This window comes from Thermobia domestica, chromosome 11 (assembly GCF_964235325.1).
Source record: "Thermobia domestica chromosome 11, izTheDome1.hap1.1, whole genome shotgun sequence".
NCBI lineage: Eukaryota > Metazoa > Arthropoda > Insecta > Zygentoma > Lepismatidae > Thermobia > Thermobia domestica.
The window spans coordinates 80,540,821-80,567,742 of record NC_137464.1 but is presented as its reverse complement, the minus strand read 5'-3'; the positions used below and the strand labels follow the sequence as shown (position 1 = coordinate 80,567,742).

Here is a 26,922-nt window from a genome sequence, read left to right as displayed (position 1 = left end):
TGAGAAGGGAGGGGGTATTATCATCAGGGTACCACTACTAGTACACCGCTAAAAGATATGCTTTAGTGCTGCGTCAGAAGCGGCATGTTTTGTATATATTTCTTAAAATGTTATCCATCCATAAAGTATAAATTCCCCCTCCCTCCCCTCATTCTGTTTCCAATACAGAGAACCGACTCTTTAAATGAAGAACGAACCCTGAACCTTCCCGAAAATGCTAAAATGATTGATGCGTACAAATAACAAATCTGTGGATGAATCAGAAATGCAGATACATGAGTAGATGACGAAGATAACAATGCTTGATGCAGTGCAGACCACCACATGTAAATAGATTTGAAGTGTTCATATTTGTGTATGTGCACGTGTGTATGTGCTTGTTTCTGAGTATTTATATGCGCGTGTGTCTTGTAATTGTTATATTAATATCCACTGGATTAAGTGAAAGTATAAAATGGATTTGATGACTGCCAAATTGACGTGACATTGGTAAGTCATTATTTTTTAATATTTAGTAATATTAAATTAGATTATAGTTTAGCGTCGTTTTTAGGAGCAAAGCTCTACAAGACGTGAACGTACAGTTTAATGTCGGATTTGAAACACATGAGCTCGTACCATGAATCAAACCTCGTTCGAGAAAGGCGCATCGCTAACAACATAGCAACGGGGAGCTCAACATTTAGTAATATGTATATTAAGTTGTAAAATTATATTCGTTTAATTTTCACTAATATAATCTTCACAATGTAAAGCATTCGCAAGACACGTTATCTTGTTTAAAAACAAAAAGCCCATCTCTTATGTTTCCGTCTCGGGATTGGACTGCGGGATGATAGAAATCCGAAAGAAATGTTTTATTATATTTTGTACAGTAGATCTGCTCCTTCATAATCTCCGTGTTTGATAAGAATGAACCTCCCTGGCTCACGAAAATGTATACGTAATATAACAAACCATGCACATTAAATGCCAGACTAATATAGCAAACATTGAAGATGCCCCCCTAGAAAATTTTCTTCGGCCGTCCATGTCTGGAGGTACACAATTTCGCAACTCAGTGGATACGATGTGGATGTATTCAAAGTCCACTGATTTACCCATCAAATTTAAATTTTATAAAAATATTATCAGTGAATACTAACCTGTGAACAACTATTTTTTTAATTCGATCGCAAAAGTTTTCTTTTTTTGTTCACCAGGTCTCGGTAATCGTCCGGTACGAAAACTGAAGTTTGTACAAGTGTTTCCCCAGCAATTTTTTTGAGAAAGGGGTCCTCCAGGAGCGTTATTTATGGGGCAATTCCTGCGTTTGTTATATACATATATAGATATAAATATAGATATACTGTATACATATAAAGATAAGTAGGAGGGGGTCTTTAAAATTAGTTCGGAAAGATAATATGAAAATCTGGTATAATTTGCAAGAATCTATCTAGTCTAATATAAATAAAATAAATAGTTTGTTTGTGTGTTTGTCTGTCTGTATGCGGCCTGGGGACCAGACGAGTGGACCGAGAGTTATCAAATTTTGGTCAGGGGTACCTTGGCCTAGGCCGGAGATCAAGACGAAAAGTTGTTTTCAAATTTCGAACCAGGGGAGTCTCAGGGGGAGGCGTTTACCGGAACCGGCTTGGGAACCAGACAAATTGACCGAGAGTTACCAAATTTTAGTCACGAATACCTTGGTCCAGGCTCCAGACCAGAGTTAAACGATTTTGTCAAAATTCGAACCAGGGGGGTCTCAGGGGTTGTTTACCGGGACATGTAAAAGTAGTAGAAAATAACAGATATTAGTGTTGAATTCATAGTTTTCGCGGTTGCTGAAATCAATGGTGAAACTCCGATCGCATTAACTTCCAAATTCATGCTATGCGGCACCGGGTCGGGGGTCACCGGGAAGGAGGAGTTGAGATATCGAGAAATATAAAAGTAATCCACAATGACCGATATTAGTGTCAAATCCATAGTTTTCGCGGTCTCTGAGATCAATAGTGACACTTCCATTAGCGATGATTTGCAAATTCAGCTACAATCGCATGTGGGCCGGGAGTCAGTGGGGGGGGGGGAATACCGAGACAAGTAAAAGTAATCCAAAATGACCGATATTAGTATCAAATCCATAGTTTTCGTGATCGCTGAGAACAATGGTGACACTTCCATTAGCGATGATTTGCAAATTCGTTTACCATTGTATGCGGACCGAGAATCAGCGGGGGGGGGGCATATACCGAGACATGTAAAAGTAATCCAAAATGATCGATTTAGTCTCAGATCCATAGTTTTCGCGGTCGCGGAAATGAGGGTAATACTTCCACAGGGCTTGGCTTCCATGCGAAGAATGGGTATATTTAGCTAATATATATATATATATATATATATATATATATATATATATATATATATATATATATATATATATATATATATATATATTGATCCAAAAAATTAGGGAATCAGATGAAAACACATCTAAAACTTCTTACGAATAATGTGAGAACACTGTATCTTGTCCAGTTCAGATTAAAATCATGAAGGCCCAACGTGCAAACGAACCGTTTGAAACATGTGTGCACGTGATCAGTGACGTGGCGCTAACAGATATCATTTTGTAGTGTGGCGCTGCCAACACATTCCAGCTCCAGGATACCTTTGCCCTCATTGTGTTTAGTGCGTCACAAATCTACGTAGTGAAATTGCGCAAAAACGTGATTTGCCAGAATCGTTGGCATGGCGAGCTGTCGGCAGGTTGGAAGCTGGTCAGTTACAGCGGGAGGTGTCACATGCCATAGGAGTGGCACAAAGTGTGATTTCCCGATTGTGGAATCGATTTCAAACAACTTGAAGTGTTCGAAGAAGACAAGGACAGAGCCGTCCACTAGCAACCAAAGCCAGAGACGATCGTTATCTCTTGTTAACAGCCCGTCGAAACCGGCGTCAGAATACAACTCTGCTCCCGCAAGCCTTCCGAACAACAACAGGACGCACAATATCCACTCAAACGGTCTGCAATCGCCTTCGAGAAGGGGGTCTCTACGCACGTAGGCCTATGGTGTGTGTCCCATTAACTGCACGACACCGTGTTGATCGAAGAGCGTAGGCAGAGGAACATCGTGGGTTGGGACGCAATGAATGGGGCAATGTTTTGTTCTCTGACGAGTCTCGATTCAGTGTGGAGCCTGATAGACGTGTTTTCATCTGGAGAGATTGTAGAACACGACACAATCCCACGTTTGTGCGAGAAAGATCCCAGTATCATGGTGGTAGACTGAGGGTGTGGGCAGGAATCAGCACTGGTGAGCGTACTGAGCTCCACATCATCCAAAATGGCTCTTTGACGGCTCTCAGATATAGGGATGAGATCATGAAAACTCTTGTTCTTTCTTATGCTGGTGCCATTGGTGATTCGTTCCTTTTCATGGATGACAATACTCGTCCTCACAGAGCTCGGTTAGTGGATGAGATGCTGGATGCTGAATGTATCGCTCGGATGAAGTGGCCAGCATGCTCTCCGGATCTCAATCCAATTGAGCGTGTCTGGGATATGCATGGTAGACGAATTGCCGCTAGGCCAGTAAATCCAACAACCATTCCAGAGCTGGAAGTCGCTTTTCTGGATGGGTGGCACAACATTCCCCAAGAACTCATCGATAATCTGATTGAATCCATGCCACGCAGGTGCGAGGCTCTGTTGGCTATTCGAAGTGATCATATGACATATTAAGGAACAATCAGTGTTGTTGCCTTGTCTGTTTGTGAGCAGTTCGAGAGGTACACACATAACCGTCTTGTGTCATGAGCCATTTGAACAAGGTTTTCCGTGCCCCAGCACCAGTATGTGCCCCATTTTTCTAGTGTATCTTAAAGCATTCATTCTTGTATGATATATATATATGAGTCAGTGATGGTTCAGCTGAAGGCCTAATATTTTTGAGCATTATATACAGTATAGTGGCGGATCCAGGATATGATCAAGGGAGGGGCTAAACCATAATTTACAGTTTTATCCAGTGTAAAACAGGATTGAAGCCCATTTTATGCAGTGTATACTTGAGTGTGAAGAGAGGGGGGCAATAGCCCCCTTGGATCCGCCTCTGTATATATATATATATATATATATATATATATATATATATATATATATATATATATGATAGAAAATGGCCTCGAATCCATACTCGCTGAGATGAACAGAAGATGCCGTTTAAATCCACAAATTCAGCCCCATTAGTACTCTAAGGGGGATGGTGACATGTAAAGATAATTGAAAATTACCGGTATTAATGTCAAATTCATAGTTTTGGGGCTCCACAACTTCATTGGTGACAGTTTTGGCGCCCTTTGTGTCCAAAATAAAACGTATTCTCCCCGTGCGAAGAACGGATATTCTGCTAGTCTGTAATAATAACTAACGGAAGTTTCACTTAATATATTTCTCGCTGCTCAAATTTACTCACTTGTGCGGTATATGTGTGTAAAGTAGAATTAAAACCTGTTGCTTTAAGTATTTTTCCGTTAGCGAAATACATTGTATATATAGTAGGACGTCGATAATCCTAACGTCAAAAATCCGAACGCGGTCTCTAGAAGCTGTCTTAACGCTATCGATAAACAAACAATAGCGTGTCCATCGACGTTATGTGAAGTCAGTGTTTTTACAAAAGTTCATTTATATGTAATTGTTCGTCATGTATTTTTATTTTTATTTTTTTCTTAGGCCTATAAGTTTTAAGTGTGACTTACAAGAACAGTGTTATTTAGAGTACAAGCAGGTTCTTCAGAAACATTAAATGTAAGTAGCCTTACGTACGGTATTGTAATTACTGTATGTACTGAATAACCACTGTATCGATAGAAGAACGTACCGTACAGTATATGTAAGCCTAAATGGCATTTTCTTGGTCATTTTCAACAATTTGAAAATCCGAACTACCTGTGGTCCCAATTAGTTCGAATTTTCGACTTCCCACTGTATATGTTGCAGACATGTTACAGCAATTAAAATTACTAGCATCAGGCCAACAAATAGTTTTTAAACTATATTTTCCTGTTTTTGCCAATATTTCCGAACAAATGATTTTTTTCTAATGGTTTCAAAATTTCCGGAATTTTACATAGAACAATGTAGATATCTCTATGAAATATGTTTGATTTAAGAAATTAACTAAAATGATTCTGTGATTAACAAAAATGATGATTCTGATAATACCCAAATTTTCCGTTTTTTCCGCAGCTCGGGAAAACCGTAAAAAAACTGTTTTTTTACCCAAAATTTCCGTTTTTTCACAGACCTTCACAACACTAGTCTGAACACACAGTGCACCGAACACTCCTAACGATGGCGAATATTAACACCACGACATCGGCAACTACAACTGAAATGAACACGTTACCATCGCCACTAGAGCTTGGCACAATGGCAGAGCGTTGCATTATCTGACGAATCCTGATATCATCTTCATCATGACGATGTGAGGGTGCGAATCCGCCGTGTTCCAAGGGAACAGCTCCTTGACATCTGTACTGGGGGGCGGAGACAAACTGGCTGCGGCTTAATTATTATCTGGGGAACATTCAGGTGAGCATCAATGTGTCTATTGGAGCTCGAGCAAGGCACCATGACGGCCGAGGCGTCGCACGCTGCTTGCAGACTACGTACATCCCTTCATGACGGCCATGTTTCTCATCGGTAGTGGCATTTTTCGACAAGACAATGCACCATGTCACAAGGCCAGGAGTGTGATGCAGTGGTTCGAGGAACACAGGAGCGAGTTCCAAGTAATGTGCTGGCCCCCAAACTCTCCGGATCTGAACCCAATCGATCACATCTGGGATGTGATTGAACGTGACCTGAGGGCGCATCACCCCCTCCCCGGAATTTACGGGAATTAGATGACCTGTGTGTGCATATGTGGTGCCAACTCTCTCCAGCGACCCACCGAGGAACATTGCGATCATGCCAAGACGCGTTGTCGTTGTTATTCGTGCCAAAAGGTGGACATACTAACAATTAGGTAGGTAGTCATAATGGTCTGGGTGATGTGTGTGTATATTTTTATTCGTATATTTTGTCTCGACTCAAATTCGAGTCGAGTCGAGACAGAGACTGTCGAGTCGAGACACGAGTCGAGACAGCAACATATTTTCGAGTCGAGACAACATTTTCTCGAGTCGAGTCGAGACAGGCTTAAATCTCAACTCGACTCGTGCGCATCCCTATCTGGCACGTTCAGCTAGCATATTAATATAACCACTTGCAACCCGAACTGTAGCCCATGACAGAAAAGGAAGCATGACACAAGTAACATTGTCAGATTTACTCTCACTCAAATATCAATGTGTCGAAAAACTTTTTAAAATGTAGCTACTTTGCAGTATATACACAAAGAAAGTAAGATTGACTGTTAGAATAACAACAGAGATATGCAAACTCATTCTTTATCAGTTAAACTTCTTACGATAAGGTAAGTTTGGCAACATGAGCTCCGTTGTTGCCACGTCGGCGGAAGCGGGGTGACAGTTTTGATTCATTGTGATATGTGATAGTTCAGTGAATTTTACCGTGCGGGTTTCTTCTGTTATGTTTTATTATTTTCTTGTTATGGTTATTCCGTGCGTTATTAGTGTTGTTAGTTAGTTAATTTTGCGTTTATCTGCTACAGTGCTATTTTTTGAGACAGGGGGAGAGTGATTCATGCCATGAGTGGGTTAATTCCTGGAGCTGACGTCGTTTTTCGAAGCACAAAAACATATGATTATCACGGAGAATTAAATGCAGGAAAATATGTACAACATTACCAAGAAAAACTCCTTCCGAATGTACCACCAAATTCCGTGATTGTTATTGATAATGAATCCACACACTCAGTAAAAGACGAAAAAATCCTTATGAAATCATGTACTAAAGAAGAAATTGTAGAGTGGTTGAATGTGATTCAAGCTGGAACAATTTTAAGTAATAGAAATGTTAAACAAAGTTGCTTCTAACATAGAAGTCTCCTACAGAATAGACCGCATTGCAAAGGAAGTCGCACTGCCTCCAGGATTAGATTACGTATGGTAAGTACTTACACTTGCTCTTCTATTATTATTATTATTATTATTATTATTATTATTATTATTATTATTATTATTATTATTATTATTGAGTCGCTTATCGCTGTACTGTTTGGTTTATGTTCTTCCTTTTTTTTTAAATCAACCGCCGCCTACTCAATAATAAGTGGCAACGTCGCGCTGTAAGACGTTTCGTTGAACGTCATTTCCGTTTTGTAATCTTCCTAGGGTGGGACAGAGACTAGATGCTGTGCAAGTCCAAAATGCCAATTTAAACTACTGCCACAATTAAATTTTAAAATTTTCACTCTTTTTTTACGTTTTATAGACGATGGTAAATTTTGGCTTCTAGCACTACTCCAGTTAAAAGACAAAAGATAATAAGAAGGGCACTAATTGGCTACTGTTGATGACGTAACGATAAGACGAGAGTTTTAGCTACTTGACATCAAAGGAGCAGTGACGAAGCGTACTATGAGGCTCTGAGGCCGGGCCTATCCCGTTTTTTTTTTACAGTGAATTTCGTATAAAATAAAGTCAATACTTCAACATTTCGTTTTTTTCGGTAAAAATATAGTAGACTGGAAACACTTGGACGCCCTTCCATCTGAGCCTCACCAGCTCGCTAGGCAGGCTCACGGGCTATGCTGCTCAGGGAGCGAAGCTATTATCGCTGGGGATTACACGCATTGTTGGCAAGGTGCGAAGCCTCGCCTCTGGAAGTTTAGATTTAGTGCTGAAGGCATGTTTCAATGCTAATATGTTATAAAATGAGTTCCTTAACACAGAGTAAGAAGTTTCTGTGTAAAATTATGTATTTCTAAATGATAATTTGCTTATTAATGATAATTTGCTTTAATTTAGATATATACTCTAAGCAGTTATTCAGAGCAGCTGTTTTTTTCTCTTACATGAGGCCTAGTCCATAATAACTTTTAAAATATGTCTGATACATTAAACATATGTACAAATTTACCAAACGCTACTGTACAGGATAAAATAATAATATTTCTGTTTAATTTTAGTGTTTTCCATTTCATAGAATCCGTGGAGTATTAACGATTTTGCTTCGAGGGACTTCGCTAACTTTATTCCTGGAAATGTGAAAATTCAGCAATATATATAAAACTATAAAAAATTGCGATAAAATTTCGGTGAATGCTTAAACCCTGAAACCTCTCCCTTATATATGCCACTACATTAAATATCTTGCGTTGATTCAAATGAAGCTCGATTAACATTTCTTGTGAAGTATTAACTAAATGCAGCGTTATACTTATTTTAAAGTGGGAGATGCAAGTAACAAACGCTTATCCAAGAAATTTGACAGCTAACAATAAGAACGTACTTTCTTTTTCTCTCCCTCCATTTTCAAATATGCAAAAAATGAAAACAGCAAGTGAGGAGGAAATTTCCCTCATCCCCCCCTACAAATTTCAGACAGAAGAAAAAGTCAGCTGCCCTTCAAAGTATTTGTAGTGGATCTATATGGGAATATTACTTTATCGGGCCTACCCTACTTGTGGGATTACGCTTCGCCACTGCAAAGGAGCCGCAAATCTCAAACACAGCAGAGATTTTTATGATCCAATAGCAGACAATTTCCACCGAAACAAAGAGATGTACAAAGAAGACATTATGGCTGAGTTTCTAAACTTAAAATTTTTGAAGAAATTACGAAACAAAACTTTGAGCTTTTCTTAAGAAGATTCCTTGCATCAAAATTCCACTGGAAATAAACTAAAAGCCACTGAAAACTATTAAATGCATTTTTATTTCCTATAATAATGCAATATTTTTATTAAATAAGAAAAATTCTGAAAATAATACTATTACATATATTTTTTTAAAATGGAATCTCTACTTAAATATTACTCTTGACGAAAAAATAAAAATTTTGCGAATTAACTCTACAGTACTACAATAAATTTCACCCTACAATAAAGTTTCCTTTACCCTCACCAATTGGGAGTATGCGTTCCCAATGAAGCCGAAGCCGCAGCACATGCAGCTCGCATTTACTTTTCTACTCCCCATTCACAACAAAAGGCTTTTCTGAAATTAGACTTTCGTAACGCTTTTAATGAACTGAACCGAGACGCTATGCTACCCACAGTTAAAACTAATTTTCCATCGATTTATCACTATGTATATCAATGTTATGCGCAACCAAGTAACCTATTTCTAGGTGATAAGATTATACTCTTGCAACGTGGAGTACAACAAGGCGATCCTCTAGGTCCCGCTTTGTTCGCCATGACAATTCAGTCCATAGTGTCTAGGATTAACACTGAATTAGATCTGGTACTTAGATGATGGTACTATAGCAGGAGATCCTGACACAGTTATAAGAGAACTACACAATATTCGAACTATGGCAGCAGACATCGGACTACAATTAAATTTTATGAAGTGTGAAGTAGGATTTTTAGGAATTTCGCAAGATCAAATAGAAGTGTTATATTCACAATTTAAAAATTCAGCACCGGGAATACAACTTATCACAACCTCGTCAGCCTTTCTACTTGGTGCAGCCCTTTCACCTGAGGCAACACGTAATTTGTTAGTCGAGAAAATAAAAAGTTAGATTTTTTCTTGTCACGTCTAGCCCTAGTCTCCGCACATTCAGCTTTTTATCTCCTTCGTGCGTCGTTCTCCATACCAAGAATAATCTATTTTTTACGCTGTTCTACTTCTTGGCGTGAAGTCGATTTACTAGAGAAGTTTGACACCGTTCCGAAATGTGGACTGGAATCGTTACTCAACTGTAACCTAAATAGCAACGCATGGATACAGGCCTCCCTTCCAGTTGATTCTGGAGGTCTTGGTATTCGTCGGGCTGTCGATTTGGCGTATCCTTCATTTTTTAGCGTCGTTCTATGGCTCCCGGCATACCATTGAGATACTTCTCAACCAACTGAATGAGCCTCACATAGAATCTGACGTCCAAGACTGTATATCTGACTGGTCTAACCTAGTTGGTTTAAACCCTCCTGGAATAACGGGCAGAAGTTCGCAATCAATTTAGGACAAGCTAATCATCAAATTACATCAATCAGTGTTATTACAAGAAGCAGACAGTCAAGAGGATAAGGCTAGACTTCTCGCCTCCTCATTTGCAATTTCAGGTGCTTGGCTACAGGCATTACCTTCACACACCCTAGGACTGCACCTTCCAAACGAAAGTTTTCGTATTGCAGTTGCACTTCGCCTAGGAGTAGATATCCGTGAATCACACAACTGCTCTAAATGTGGTGCATCAGTCAAGCACAATGGTCTACATGGTCTGTCTTGTATAAGTAGCTCCGGAAGACATGTGAGGCATTCGAACGTGATTGACATTATCTTGAGAGCACTCACATCGGCGGAAGTTCCATCTGTTCGTGAACCTGTGGGGTGTAACAGATCTGATGGCAAAAGACCAGATGGCATGACGCTGGTACCGTGGAAGAGGGGAAGGATTCTTCTCTGAGATTTTACCTGCTCTGACACTTTCGCGTCATCTAATCTCACTCTTTCTTCATCTCGAGAAGGAGCTATTGCAGCCCGCAGAGAATGCGAGAAAAGAAGAAAGTATAAAGATCTGCTCAATAGATACATGTTCGTGCCCGTAGCCATTGAATCGAGCGGCATTTGGGGCCTCGAAGAGCTCAATTTCATCAAAGAAGTAGGCCAACGTATTGCACACCTTACTGGTGACAAGCGAGCTACTACTTTTCTGATACAACGTATCAGCATAGCAGTTCAGCGAGGAAATGTGGCTTCCATTTTAGGTACATTACCTCCTGGAAAATTATTAGAAGAAGTTTTTCTTTTATAACTAACTGTTCAGAATTTGCTGTTTATCAGTCTGAAAAAAAATGTCAAATATGTTCCAATTTATAGATAAAAAATATTCTATTTAAATTGTAATTTATATAAAAAAATAAATTTCAACATTTTTCCAAAATCTCTACTAAACTAACAAAAATGTGAAGATATACATAGGATGTCCAAAAATCTCGAACCATGATACATTATACCATGGTATAATGTAACATACATACATACAGACAGACTCAATACGGAAATTGTAGGTCTTCACGCAAATGTAGTCGTATCTGGATTTATATTAGGCATTTTGACCATAATATAATACTTCCTTGTTATAGTATAAAATAAAAGTAGTATCAATCACTCAAAGAAATATTATGCCACCAATGTTGTAAAGAATTTGTTTATACGTACAGTATTTTTCCAGTTAAAAATTGTTTTGATTTGTCAAAATCAAAAACGTAAGCGTAACTGATATTACTTTGCGATGTCTATTCGCGAAGTGCTTGGAAGGATTTCACATGCAATATCTTCTAAACAGTACAAGCTACAGTAAAATTCACTACACCAGTGAATTTCCGAGAAAATTATACATGAATTTGATGTATCACTTGTATCTATTCCCATTTGAAAATCCGAAATTTGAAACCAATATGGGGATTCAAGATGGTGGCCGGGATAGGTAACATGTGTCAGAGAAGCAGTGCTTGATCCAATTTGTTTTGCATATGACCACATTCATGTTCAGTTAAATCTAAAGAAACTAAAAGCAATTTTGTGTCCGAGCGTTATAGTAGTGTATGATTGAATTCCGGCAAATATGCAAATTACCGGCATGAGCCACTAAAATTAGTACAATACACATTGAGTTGCAGAGAACTTTGCATTTCAATCAATTTTACATGAATCCCGAGGGGACACTTCGCGAATGTACCCTGCAATTATGAAGGTTTGGTGTAAACTTAAGGGTTCTATATAGTATTTCGAGCAGTGTTATGCTAGGTGATCTATCAGAATATTAACTTATCTACTTGTGTATACATATAGGACCATATACCACAGTAAGTTTTGGGATATTGTACGCTGAGATCAACCATGTCAGTTAATATTTCCTATAAATATGACAGATGCTTTTAAGTTGTTTCGTCTGTGATAATGCATCCAAGTTACATACTGTGTTTTAATATTTCTATTATTGAACTATACCAAAATTAAAGAACTGCTATCCAAACAATATAGTTAAAGCAAAGCGGTATACCTAGGTAAATCTGCCAATGTATCAAAAATCTGAAACAGCAAAAATCTCCAGACATTAAGGATTTTTTAAAAATTAATAATATTAATAGTTTCAGTATTTGGGTTACGAAATTCTTCAGTAGGATAGACTTTCCTTCAGAAAGAAATTTCGTTTTAGCTGGTAACACTACTTGAACTAACAATGAACGACCTCAGAAGTTCCGCCCTAAATCTCATGATATTAATCACTCGGTGAGCCATTTGGATATCAACAATAGATTTGACACTAAATGTTTGTAAAGAACTCTGAATTCCACAACTCATCCTCTCCTGCATCAACAACTCTAAAAATTAGATTGGTGCGGATGAAATCTCCGCTTTGATGTCCAATAGGAAACTCACCTCAGCAATATAACACAAGGATTGACTAAGACCGCACAACTAAAGTCACATTCTCAGTACATGTCTGGCAAACAGGCAGTACACTGTTGAAGAGGGCGTCATATTCGGATGAGTTCCTCAGGTATACCATAGAAGCAGAACCTTGGAAAAGTATTCAAGCTAGGCATACACCATAAATGCGGCGGCTCCATGCAATCGGTAAGACGAAAAAGTTGGATAAATGGGTGCCACATTAGTTGACCCCGGCCAACAAGAATAGCGTTTATATGGTGCGCAGTTCTCTGAGTGCATGGAATAACTTGGAAGATTTCCTGCATCGGTTTGTCAGTTTTGATGAAATACATATCTCTTGCAATAATCGTAAATGACCAGGACAGTGATCAAGTGTGACCAACGTTTACAACATTGTTCCAAATTACCTCCCTATCTGCAGAAGTTATTATGGTTGTTGTGATGAGTGCCATGTCTTTCTCCGTCGAGTCAAAACCATTATTGCGGATAGCACTGAACTCCATGAAGTGTAGTTCAAACTTGTCCGGAAACATACATGCAATGGTCAACAGATATGGTGTTCTCATGTTGCACGATAATTACTTCATGTTACCCACAAGTAACTCTAAGGACGCTACTGACTCTCCTCGACTTTCAGCATGAAACTCTTCCTCACCCACCTATTCTGCTGACGTTTGTCCCTCCGACTACCACCTATTCCAGGATCTCGATCACTTCACTGGAGGGAAGATCTTTCCTGATGTTGGGTGGTGAAACGTGCTGTTAAGGACTTCTTCGAATCGCAGATTTCAGGCTTATTTCGTCGCACAACCCAATCATTGGCTGAGCGATACCAAGTTTGCAGACGGTAACTATTTTGGTTAACCAGGTATTATAGTTTTCATTCTTTTTATTTTAGGAAATTACGTACCAGGCATTGACACTTCAATCACACCAACCTAATACTTACCGAGTTAAGATATGTTCAAAAGTTTTAAATTTATGAACGTAATCCTGCCTAATCGTTTTTATGTCGAGAGCGGAACTTACATGAGGTTGCTCATCTCTGACTATGACTCAGATACGTACATAGGAGTTCCTTCATCAGTTTGCATAAGTCTGAAATCGTGAGGCTTCATCAGGTCCTCAATCACTGGGCTATTAAGTACCTTCTTAGACATCACTCGCCTTCTCTTCCCGTGCATAACCTGTATAATGTATGAACGAGACTTATCATCTGCAACGTTACTTTCCTCGGGATTGAAGACCTCTGTTCTGTGAATTCGCCCCAGTTCTTTCTCGAACACTTTTATATTGCGTCGTCCAAGTGCAATCCAGATGATACGTACAGATATAGCAAACAATAGTTCATAGAGCGTTTCGTCTCGTTGATGTTTTGATGGACCATGTCGATCTGCTTTGTGGTGAAATTTTGCCATTTCATCAACGCCAAGCAGCAACATACTGTACTCACGACCAATAAGAGCTCGAAGATCTTCTAGGTGTTGCCTTAACATTTCATGCCTTTTGACGGTGTTAGGACTAAACAATTGGTCTGTTGATCTCGAAGCGTTTTCTATTTCTTCTAAGGTCTAATGAAAAAAAATAGAATAATACATTTTATATGCTGTTGGTATTTTAATTTTAATGTCTTTTTGTGTAGCTACATTTTTGAAGAAATATGACAAACTATGAAAATAAATGTTTTCTACCTACGTGACCATATAATTACGCGAAGTCAGTTCCAAATTATCTTCGGGATTCTAAACTTTGTTACAGGTAGATTACTAAATTTATGGCTTGGTGAAATTAGTGTTTGTAGAAAGAACTCGAACAGTTACTAGCGTGTCCATTGTACTTCTGTAGGTTAAATTTCTGCTGTAATGTACTTTGTACATCATTAGTGAGATTAGTGATCCTTATTGTTGTACAAGAATTAAGAAATTGTTCTTTGCATCTGAATATCATATTACGTCGTCCGCAATCATTACGTACATGAATTTCGTACAAAAATTGTTGTAAAACCATCTTTTGTAGTTTACTTCAGAACTGATGTATCAAGCTCAAAAATACAAATTACCACCGCGCACTGTTTCCACCTTTACTTCCCCCTTATTTGTTCCAATCACAGAAAATAGCGATTCGAGACGTAGCTTATACTTTCATGTTATCAACGCAAATCTAACATATTTAATCCATCCTTATCTTTGTAATTGACCACACATTCCCTCAAAGACATGAGCGGCACTAACCAATTGGTAGATTCTTACCATCTTAATACAGAGTTGTTTTGACGTATGATTAGCGTCATACTAAAGGCCTGCCTACTTCAGGAAACATATGTTAGTCGAACTCTTTAGTATGGCATTAATCACGCGTCAGAACGACTCTGCATAAGGACCTTGATCTCTAAGGGCTGTTAAACCAAGAGATTTATGTTTCACATTATCGCAGATCTACGGGAGCACATGATTCAGGCAGTAAACATTATCAACAGACCTATACTAGAACATTGTGACCAGAAACAAACTCTCATGGTGCAATCAAAATAAGGTTTGAGGTAGACATTTAGAATAAAAAGATGAGACCTTCTGGAATTTGTTCGTGATCTCTTCCTCATTAAACTCCAGAAAATAAAAAAAAAATCCAGTTGCGGGTTTTCCGCCATTTTGAGTAAATAGTCTGCCCCCTTGGATTTGTCACATGCACTTAGTTTATGCTACATAACTTCTAAACTAATTAACGTAGAAGAATCATTCTTTCTTTATTATACTTCTAATATTATAGGCAATCTAACAAGTTATTATCACTTTTCTCCGAATAACCACTTTTAGATAACTTTAGGATAAAGTGAAAGATTGGAATCTGTATTAGTGGACATATTCTTTTCATTGTCTCACACAACTTAACAGAGTAGAAATATGAAAAAGTGCTCGAATAAAAGTTGTTGGAAATTTCATAAGCTTTCAAATGATGTATATATTGTCACTATATACAATGTCAGAGATGCGCAATGAAGCTTCAAACGTCATCGGACTGCGCACAATTTCTGTAGAAACATATGAAGGAATCACTTAACATGAAGGAAAAGATATTTAGTGATTTGTGACGGCTTTTCATTGCAATTTCCGTTAAGAATCAACAGGCTTGGAAGCAGGCCCGTGCTGGCCCACCGGGACACCATTTCATCAGATGGAAAAACACATAATCAAACTGATCAAGTTTTAGTAGACAGAAGAAAACAGTCTAGCACAACTGAAGTTCGGTCGTTCAGAGGAATTGATTGTGATAGTAAGAGAGAGACTATCGTTGAATAAAGGAAATAGTCAATATCTGAAAACGGAGCGGTTTAATTTTTAAAAAATAGAAGAGAGTCAGGTGAGAGGGGAGCCAGATTGAAGTGTCGAATTGATTCTCGGTTTTAGAAGGTTCGGAGTGCACTAGTGTTCAGGATACTTGGTTGAAATTAGAGATAGCATTAAAATTTCAGCAAAAGAAATATTGGGGCACGCAGAAATATTTAGGAACAAACCATTATTCAACCAGGAATGCATTAAAGTAGCAGAGAAGAGAAAACAGAAAAAACAGCGTTGGCTACAAAATCCGAACGAAATTACTACATAAAATTTTATTGTCATCTGGCAGAAAACTTCCAAAACTTTTGGAACAAAGAAACGCGGCTTTTGAAAGTTAAAATTAATTAACTTGAAGATAATAGTGAAAACAAAAACATTCGGGACATGTATAAGTGCATCAACGAATTTAAGAAAGGCTATCAACCTCGTGCTTATAGATCTATATTAAAGAAAGCTAACGGAACAGTTCTCACTGATCAGGATAGCATCTTAAATAGAAGGAAAGATTTCTTTGACGATTTGCTTAACACATAGCCAAAAACTAATGCACGTGGGGAAAGTGAAATCCATAGAGCATAAGCGTATATTCGAGAACCTAAACAGACAGAAATAGAAATCGGTATTAAAAAATTAAAGAAACACACATCTCTGGGTGTAGACGAAATTCTGGTTGACTTAATTTTAGCTGGAGGAGAAAAATTGTAGAGCAAGGTACACAAACTCCTTATCTGGAACAAGGAGGAATTACCACAAGAGTTAAAAGAATCAATCATTGTCCCAGTTCAGAAGAAAAGCAACAAAACGGATTTAATAATTATTGAGGCATTTCTTTCTGGCAACATCCTATAAATTCTCTTAAACATTTTATTAGAAAGATTGACTCCATATGCAGATGAAAGTATACAACGACTCACCAAAGGTAGTCGTCAACCCTGGTTCGGCTAATAATATAAGTAAAATTTTTAGTGGCAGTAATTGTTTACACCTTAAAATATCTTCAGTAATTATATCCACTAGTATTATCACCTTTTCTACTAAAATTACAAGTCGATGATGAGTATTAAATAATTTATTCGTTGATTCTCTTTTAACGTATATTCACACAAACTGTCTTGCAATCATACATGTTAATTAGGTATCTATAAACAAACTACATAGCAACCAAATATACAATAATGTATATTTCTTACATATATTAAAACATTCTTCTTTTGTTATTTTTAATTAACATTATATCAGGTATAGTGCTTGTGTAGAAGCACTTTCTGCCCAAGATACAGGTAATTATCAACCAATACAAAGTATCTCGTTGTATAAAATGTCGCCCGATAATGGGACTAAATATAAAAGTTATAAGGTAGCTTGACTTTTATATTTAAGAACCACTGGTCCGTTTATAATAATGATATTATATGAATTGTGTCCTTTACATTTTGATCGCCCCTCGTATATAACTTCATCAAGTTTCCTTCATATAAATACATTTATAATAAATCTTTTATTTCATTAATATCTATCCTTTATTATAAAAACGTCGTCGCTTACTAATATAATCAACGAAGGGTGCGAAGTCAAAAACATAAGAGGTAATTACATTTTAAAACATAAATCACAATGATCAACAGTTTCAATCATCATTAAAAACGGTGATGTTAACAATGTTTGATCTTTCTAGGGCGCATTATATAATAACTACGTTAGATGATATTTTACGGTATACATTGTATCAATAAGGCGTCATGATACAGAAGAATCTTATTCGAGTAACATATAAGGTGGCGCATGAAGACAGTCGTCGGATAATTAGCTTAATAGAATGAACCTTATACTTAACATAATCTTTGACAATTAAGTTTCAACACAAATCAATATAATGTAAATAACCTTTGTGATTAATCAATTATGAATCGAACTATAATTCTTCACATTAACAAGAAAGAATTAAAATCATTTGAAAATTATCATTTGTTGAAACAAACATGATAAAGTATCTAAAAGTCATAAGGGTTGTTTTCATTATTAATATTAACACGTAAATTTGAAAATAAATGTTCATAAGAATCAATGGCTGATATGGGTTTGACATTATCGCATAAATTTGAAGATAAATGTTCATGAGAATCTATAGCTGATATGGGTTTAACCCCTACCACATCAGCTGCAGTTAGTTTAAATTCATACTCGTATATGGTTCCAATAAAGTACATTGTACTGCACTATCATGATTATGTCCCACATTGTTATTCTGTACTGGAATTGTGTCATTATCTTGATTTTGATACGAAGAGCCATCTCTTGAATTACGATTACGTCTATCCATGTAGTTTACTGTATTTCTGGAATTTCGCCATGTATTTCGTCTATTTTTGAATCTATTTTGGTTAAATGGTCTAACATAATGATTATCACGAATAATTAGATTAGGTGGATTCCCAACATATCTTTGCCTATTTTGATCGTTCTGATTGTTTAAATTTGATCGAATTAAGTTATGTTCCGTATTGTCTGCATTATGGATATTTAGATTCCGAACAGGTACAAGGTGATCTGAATTGTTTTTAATTTTGCCTAATCCCGCTTGATGATTCTGAGCATGGTATTGAGTTTCATAACATTGGACAAGCATTAATAGGTGATTAAAACTCATGCATTGCGTAGAAAACAGGATCTGTTGTAGTTTAAACGGTAGTAAATTTCGAATAGATGCAATCACTCTAGATTCCGATTGCAGTGGATTTACGACTTTTAATTCGTTATACGTATTTACAACAAAATCAACAACAGATTTGTGCAAGCGAGGATTAAAAGGTTGGTTTCTAATCGTGGCATCTCTGTTTGCAAGTAAAAAGTCGTTTTCGTAATTTGCAATCAGCGCTGCTTTGAATTCCTCATATGTATTGACGTGATCCCGTACTGCTTTAAACCATAAAGAACATGGTGGGAGTAATAAATGAGGGATTAGTTTCATATATTGGGATTTATCTATACACATTATACTGCACTCATCCTGAAATTTTTCTAGGAAAGAAGTAGCATTTTCATTACATTTACCACTAAACTTACTCATAGCACGTATTTCGCTCATCTTTACACCTAACTTTACCTTCCTTTCACCATTTCGTGTTGAGTGACAATTCCTACCTACTGCGTGATGTGTGGTTCCACCATCTCTTTTCCGCCCATCTGTATTCCTTGGATGAATTCTTTCCAAAATAATGTCCTCATCGGATGGATTACTTGAAGAAGAGATAACGTAAGGTCCACGTTGATCTGCTGCGGGTGAATGCGAGGGCATCTCTTGTGAACAAGGGAACTCCAAACGATCATTAACCATGTTGTTGTGGTATGCGTTGTCCTTAATCTGTAACGTCCTAATTTCCTCTTGTAAGGTAGATATCAATTGAGTATTTGCACGTATTTGGTTAGAATTATCTGTGACCTGAATCTTTTGCTGACGAACAGAAGATTCTATTACTTCCAAATCCTTTTTTACACAATTGACTTCTTGGATTACATGGTTGTAATTATCCTGGCAATCTTCAGATAATCTTTTTAGCTTTTCATCAAACTGTAATGTGATGTCTCTCACCGCCTGGATAACAGATTGTTTCGTCTCTTCTGATTTTTGGTCTATTTGTTCTAATCCTTTACTCAATTCTTCTGACTTTTGATCTAAGTGCTCCAATCGTCTACTTAATTCTTCGGATTTCTGCTGTACCGTCTGTTTTAATTCGTTGGACATCTGAGCCAAATTTTGCTTCATGGCTTCTAAATCGTCTTTTCGGCTTTGTTCCTGTCGCTGTAATGCCATTAAAATTTTGTCTTCTAATGTCAACATTTCGGGTGTAACGGGAGCTATATTTTGCTCGTTGTTAACACTGTCAACAGTTTCATTCGCTACTATCTCACCGATCATAATTTTTCTTGTGATTATTCTGCCACTTCTAAGAATAGTTGAGTTCGTATTCATGAACCTTCTTACTGAGGTAAATTCACCCTTACTTTAGACTTCGGGATATGAATTTACAAGAATCCCGGGTGAGGTAAACCAAAAATTTTACAACGACTCACCAAAGGTAGTCGTCAACCCTGGTTCGGCTAATAATATAAGTAAAATTTTTAGTGGCAGTAATTGTTTACACCTTAAAATATCTTCAGTAATTATATCCACTAGTATTATCACCTTTTCTACTAAAATTACAAGTCGATGATGAGTATTAAATAATTTATTCGTTGATTCTCTTTTAACGTATATTCACACAAACTGTCTTGCAATCATACATGTTAATTAGGTATCTATAAACAAACTACATAGCAACCAAATATACAATAATGTATATTTCTTACATATATTAAAACATTCTTCTTTTGTTATTTTTAATTAACATTATATCAGGTATAGTGCTTGTGTAGAAGCACTTACTGCCCAAGATACAGGTAATTATCAACCAATACAAAGTATCTCGTTGTAAGTATTGGAGATTATCAGAGCGGATTTAGGTAAAATCGATCAACTATCGACCAGACATTTACCATTTGACTAATACTTTTAAAACAAATGTGAATACAATATCCTGGCACATCAGTTATTGACTTTAGACTCGGGTAGGAGGGAAACATTGTAGAACATGCTTACAGAATTTGGAATACCGAAGAAAGTAGATTAATTAAGATATATTTAAATGAATCCCAAAGTAAGGTTCTAGTAGAGAAATTCTTGTTCACGAGGTTTCACGTTGAGAATGGCCTGAAACAAGGAGATGCGTTGTCCCTATTATTATTTAACTTTGTTCTGGAGAACACTATAAGGAAAATCAAAGACAGCAATCAGGTACTAGAGCTGAATTGTATTTGCCAGGTTATGGCGTATATTGATGATGTAAATTTAATAGGAAACGATAGGAGAACAATAGAAAGAAGTGCAGAGGTCCTATTAAACACTTATAGGGACATGGGTTTAGAAGTAAATGCTGAGAAAACTAAATACATGGAAGTTTGTCGAGATCGTAATACTGCATTTTATGGATGCGTTAAAATACCATATAATATTTTCTTTCGACAAAGTGGATATTTTCAAATATCTAGGATCATTATTAACAGACCAAAATCATAATCACTAAAAAATTTGATGTCAACTGAAAGCAGGGATTTCCTGTTATTATTCAGTTAAAAAAAACTTTTGTTGTCGCTAATTCTGTTGAGGAACTTGTAGCTCAAAATATAAAACGATAATCATGTCTGTTGTGTTGTATGATTGCGAAACATGGTCACCGACTCTGAGGGAAAATCGCAGACTGGAAGTATTTTAAAACAAGATGCTTAAACCAATATTCGAACTCCAAGAGGAATGGGAATTCGGAAAGGCGGAAACTTCATAAGAAGGAACTGTATAATTTTATACCGTTTACCAAACATTGTTAAGGTCATCAAGTCTAGGAGGCTCAAATGGGCAGGTTATGTAGACAGAATGGAAGAAATTAGAAACGATTTCAAAATTGTAACTGGAAATCCAAATAGGAAAATGACCGTTAGGAAGACCAAGGCGCAGAAGGACAATATTAAAATGGTTCTCGCAGAAATGTATATATATATATAACCGTATACTCCCGTTTGTATGGGCGCCCTTTTAGTAGACTTGTCCACCGCCCTCATTAGTATCCCAGCACGGCCCTGCTTGGAAGTCCGGCTCGTTTAAAAAGTAGTTCGTAAACAGTGGCGTCGGCAGGGGGTGCGCAAGAGCTCTGAAAGTAGACTTTCGCGCTATCTTTCAGTATGTAGACCTATGTGTCCATTGAAATTAGTGTTTGAGATAAACGTTTTAAAAAGAAGATGAAATATATTTAAATATGTTTTACTGATATTGTTATCTTGCAAAAAATCCAGTTGCGGGTTTTCCGTCTTTTTGAATAATTAGCCCTACCTCTTTTCGTACTAGTTTTTATAATTGTGCTTAGATTCTACTGTGCATCTATTAAACTGCCGAAGTTAAATGTATTGTAGTTGTAAAAAGGAAGGCAATATACACTGATCACCAGTTGAATTATAGACACCTACCTAATAGCGAGAAACACCACCTTTCGCTTTGATAACGGCGGCTTTCCTACGCGGCATGGACTCCACGAGGTGCCTGAAGTGTTGTTGTGGAATCTCAATCCATATGTGCTGCAAAGTCTCCCACAGACCTTGCAGGTTACTTGGAAGAGGATCCACAGCCGAGGGCGTCGTTTCATGGCGTCACAGATCAGGGGCGGATCCAGAACGGACTTTTGGGGAGGCGGTGGATTGTAATATTGCTACTTAGAGCTACTTTTAAGAGTTCCAAGCTCTGGGATTGGTTTTATTTATATATAAAATAAGAAAGTTGCCTCTTCTCGGGGAGGGGGCGATTGCCCCGATCGCTCCCTCTGAATCCGCCCTTGTCGCAGACAGATGTGGTCCCGGATGTGTTAGATCAGATTGAGGTCCGATGATCGTGTTGTCAGGTCAGAGGAGTGCTCATCAAACCAGTTTGCTGCCATCCTAGAGCGGTGGGGCGGCACATTGTCCTGCTACAAAATGAGGTCACCACCTGGATGTAGCAGCCGAGCAAATGACATGACATGGCCGTCGAGAATATCGCGGTAGTGTTTACCTATGAAGGACTGTGTTACACGTATTAGGGTATCCATTTTAGTCCACGTTACATGCCCCAGATGAATATACCACCACCACCGGTCTGCACAGTTCCATGCTGTCACGATGGATCCACTTCCTCTTGCGGTTGGCGACGCACCCATACCGGTTCATCTTCATGTATCAGTGTGAAACTGTCCACGCAACCTTTTCGTCTAGGCAACCTTGCATCGAACCTCTCCGCGATTTGACGCACTGTGGCCCGTCTATCGGTTGTTACGATACGGGCAATCGGCGTCTAACCCTTTAGTTGACGCGCTCCTGACCGCGGCAGTTTGCCCCTGTGGGTGCGGTTTGACCGCAAGAAGATACACACGTGCTCTTTGTGTTAGAAAGAAATTCCTGTTGAGATAAACGAACAAAATGGATGTTATTCTCAACGATTACGCGTATTCATAGCTTCTCTGTTCATGTCCAGTGTTTTATATCCTTTACGTTTGGTCCACCATCATAACCATCAGATGCAATACGTTATTTACCATAGTGTTTTGTGATAAACCTCACATATTGCTCACATAATTGGCCGCAAAAATTACGGAAAAGCAACAACTAGAATTTTGGGACTGTTTTAGTAATATATCAATACACATAACATACTTTAACAGGTTAAATCTTTTTAGAAAAGAAATCTTTAAGTTTGATCTATTTTTGTCGTAATTACACTGGAGTAGAGCTAATTATTCAGAAAGGCGGAAAACCCGCAACTGGATTTTTTGCGAGATAACATCAGTAAAACATATTTCAATAGATTTAATCTTCTTTCTAAAACGTTTATCTCAAATAATAGTTTCAATGGACACATAGGTCTACGTACTGAAAGATAGAACGAAAGTCTACTTTCAGAGCTCTTGCACACCCCCTGCCGACGCCACTGTTAACGAACTACTTTTTAAACTAGTCGAACTTCCAAACCTGTTTATACTTACCGGAAATTACAATGAAAAGCCGTCACAAATCACTAAATATCTTTTCCTTCATGTTAAGTATGTTTCTACAGAAATTGTGCGCAGTCCGATTACGTTTGAAGCTTCATTGCGCATCTCTGACATTGTATATAGTGACAATATATACATCATTTGAAAGCTTATGAAATTTCCAACAACTTTTATTCGAGCACTTTTTCATATTTCTACTCTGTTAAGTTGTATGAGACAATGAAAAGAATATGTTCACTAATACAGATCCCAATCTTTCACTTTATCCTAAAGTTATGCAAAAGTGGTTACTCGGAGAAAAGTGATAATAACTTGTTAGATTGCCTATAATATTAGAAGTATAATAAAGAAAGAATGATCCTTCTACGTTAATTAGTTTAGAAGTTATGTAGCATAAATTAAGTGCATGTGACAAATCCAAGGTGGCAGACTATTTATTCGAAATCGCGGAAAACCCGCAACTGGATTTCTTTTTATTTTCTGGAGGTTAATGAGGAAGAGATCACGAACAAATTCCAGGGGGTCCCATCTTTTTATTCTGAATGTCTAGGGTTGGCCCATTTTTATGTAATTTTACTGGACTATTATGTCTAAATAAAGCAGGTAATAAAATTTGCACAAACAGGAAAAAAGAATTAGCACTGTAATATTCCACCATGAAACACAATCTTTGTTGTCAACTGAGACTGGTACAATACGCGGCATAGAAAAATTTTAAGTCCAATTACTAACAAACTCTTGGGTCGAGTGCTTATGCATTTAGAAACGCATGTCTCGATCGACTGCTGCTCCTGGTATTCAATCCAGTTCCTCCTCCTCCTCCTGGTATTCAATCGAATTCATCCTCCTTTCCTTGCCTAAAGCAGTTTGTGTGACCTTACGTACTCTTTTCATTCAGATGGAAAAAATAGGAGCCATGTTTTACAAGTTTTATAGCTCTAAAACCGACTCTTTCATTCGTTTGTTTTGAAATGCCTCTGTACGGCCTGAATAAAAAAGTGACACAAAATGTTCCCATAGCTTCATGAACGCTTTTATTTGTATTTTGCCTCATCATCAAAGTTTATATATCACATCAAGCTAAGCCCTGTAGAATATACGGAAATTGTTAATCACGGCAGCATGTTTTGTACTTTGCGAACTCAGTAATGCCGGCGGAGAGCTCTAAAAACTACTGACAGAAATGAATGTTATTCAGTGATTAACTTCATTTTGTTCCCAGTAATTGCAAGCAAATGTTCGAAGGGTGTCATTTGGGTAGGGCAGGAGGGTATAAATCTCCCCTCTCTTGAGTGTGATAAACACATTGTTTGATCAAATGTACAGTAAAACTCTGATATAAAAAGTGAAACTCTTATGTCGGCGCAGAATCCTCCCCGAACAAAATCTAAAATGACACTGCTTTTAGCAACAAACCTATAGAGTTGTGATATCACATTACTAGAGCGTTTACATTTGGTTTCAAAAGGCAAAGGTTTGATCCTAAGCCATGTGCGTTCATGGTGGACGACATTGAGAGAGACAGATTCGAATATGGAGACAGGTAGGGATGATTTACATATGCAAGTTTAGAATTGGAGAAAAAATGATCGAACAGCATCCATATTATGACGAAATTTGTGATTTTGTGGAACAGAGAAAGAAAAGTTTCCGAACTGCTAGGATCACATCAGGCAGTTGTCGAATTAAGGTGGAGAACTCTTTTTAGAGCATCAGATGATTGCGAAGTGAGAGGAAGATCTTAAGATATGGGGAATTAAGACTTTAAAAATTCTTCAGGTTGCAGAACATTTCGAACAACAAACTTCTTAGTTATCGGACCATGAGTTTATCTATTCACCCATGGGGAACTCAAAGGAACCATATACTGTTCTTTTAGCTACGTTGAGGAGGTAATATAATGGAATATTCCGAAAGTTTACTTGGTGGGTGCGCCGTTTACATTGAACGTAGACCTTGTGTAGCTTAGTTACAGGGTACACATTGAACTTCCCCTTGTTCAGGAACATCTTTTAAGGCAATAAAAGTTTGTTACTACTGTGTTACTTGAGTTATATTTGATAGAATCGTCTGATTAGGTAGTGTCAAATACTCAGATATATATAATCACGTTTTGCGAAACTCTAAAGAAAAACGAAACAAATTTTTATAAACATGTTAGACTTTTAAAATAAAAACGTAAAAAAAAAGAAAAAAAAAGGAAATGCTCATAAGAGTGTCACTTGGATGCAAACATATAACTTTAAGAAATTGCGCATTTATTTCGTGATACGTTAGATGAGCAGTTAGTGTGAAGGACTCCTACACTAAGGATGGTCCTAGGTTAGAATCCTGACCCTTTTTATTGTTTCTTTTCCTTTCAACTACGTTCATACTGTGCATTTCAGAAGTTCAATTTTGAATTAAATGTAGTCGCAGCTAGTTCAAGCAGAAATTATTTTCAAATATGAAATGTGTTATTACATGTCTTTCTTTAACTTGCGATGTTTCAACTTCGATATTAGTTCTTACAACCTTAACTTAACTCATTTAACATCATATAATGATGAAGTTTTGCACAACGACAGTCGGGCGGTAACACAATATTCCATTGTTACTGTAATATATTTATATATCTTTACGAACTTTTGGATCAGATAAAAACGTACAGTGGACCGTACGATGCAAAAAAAAGGACTCCTGGAGTAATTTCAAACGAATTTAGTATACACATAAATTACTATTTGAAAAATATACTGTGAGGTAAGAAACTGAAACCGTTCCTAGAAAGGGAGGGATCACATGTAAAAGTAATAGAATACGAACAATATTAGTGAACAGAAGAACTCAGTTCAAGTTCAGGAAACATTTATTCATTTCATTACTATTGAGGCTAAGAATACCAATAGCATTTCTGCTGACATATTGAAGAAATTTCAGTGCAGTAGATTTGACATTTCCGATTGCAGAGGTCAAGCGTATGACAAAGCAAGCCACAACAGTCTGTTAATGTTCTGAATCTCAAACTTTGATTCGGAATGCAAATCCTTTTACCGTATTCCCAGCAACCATTTCTTGAATGTTGTTAGTATACATGCTGCGCACGTTAACGTTCGAACAGCCACTTTCTTTGAAACAATGGAAAATATCTTCGTGTTGTTCTCTAGATCTACTCATCAGTAGTGTTCTTCGTGACCGTTTTTGTCAAATGTAAGACATAAATGATAGATTTGGATTCCTCTCCCATTGCCAACTATATCAAACAACAATCATGTGAAAATGAAGAAAGACTGAAAGCATGTTAACAGATTTGCCATTATCGTATCGCAATGACCCCGATGGTGTGCTGTTATGCCTGGAATTAAAGACATCATTCATTCACTTAGTTGCACACAGGAAGCTAGACAACACCTGCACTTTCCCTTAAAAGGCATCCTGAAACACATATTTCCCTGAAGCCTACAAAAGTATGGGAACTG

General features: G+C 37.4%; 1 protein-coding gene across 1 annotated transcript in view; it reads right to left on the bottom strand.

The window, feature by feature from the left end:
* LOC145664220 (protein phosphatase 1 regulatory subunit 36-like) overlaps nucleotides 1-26,922 on the bottom strand; it is a 52,693-nt gene that overhangs the window by 17,061 nt on the left and 8,710 nt on the right. The window contains exon 3 of the mRNA XM_081730677.1: nucleotides 13,591-14,093. Coding sequence (XP_081586803.1) covers nucleotides 13,591-14,093 — 503 coding nt within the window. The remainder of the gene's footprint in view (nucleotides 1-13,590; nucleotides 14,094-26,922) is intronic.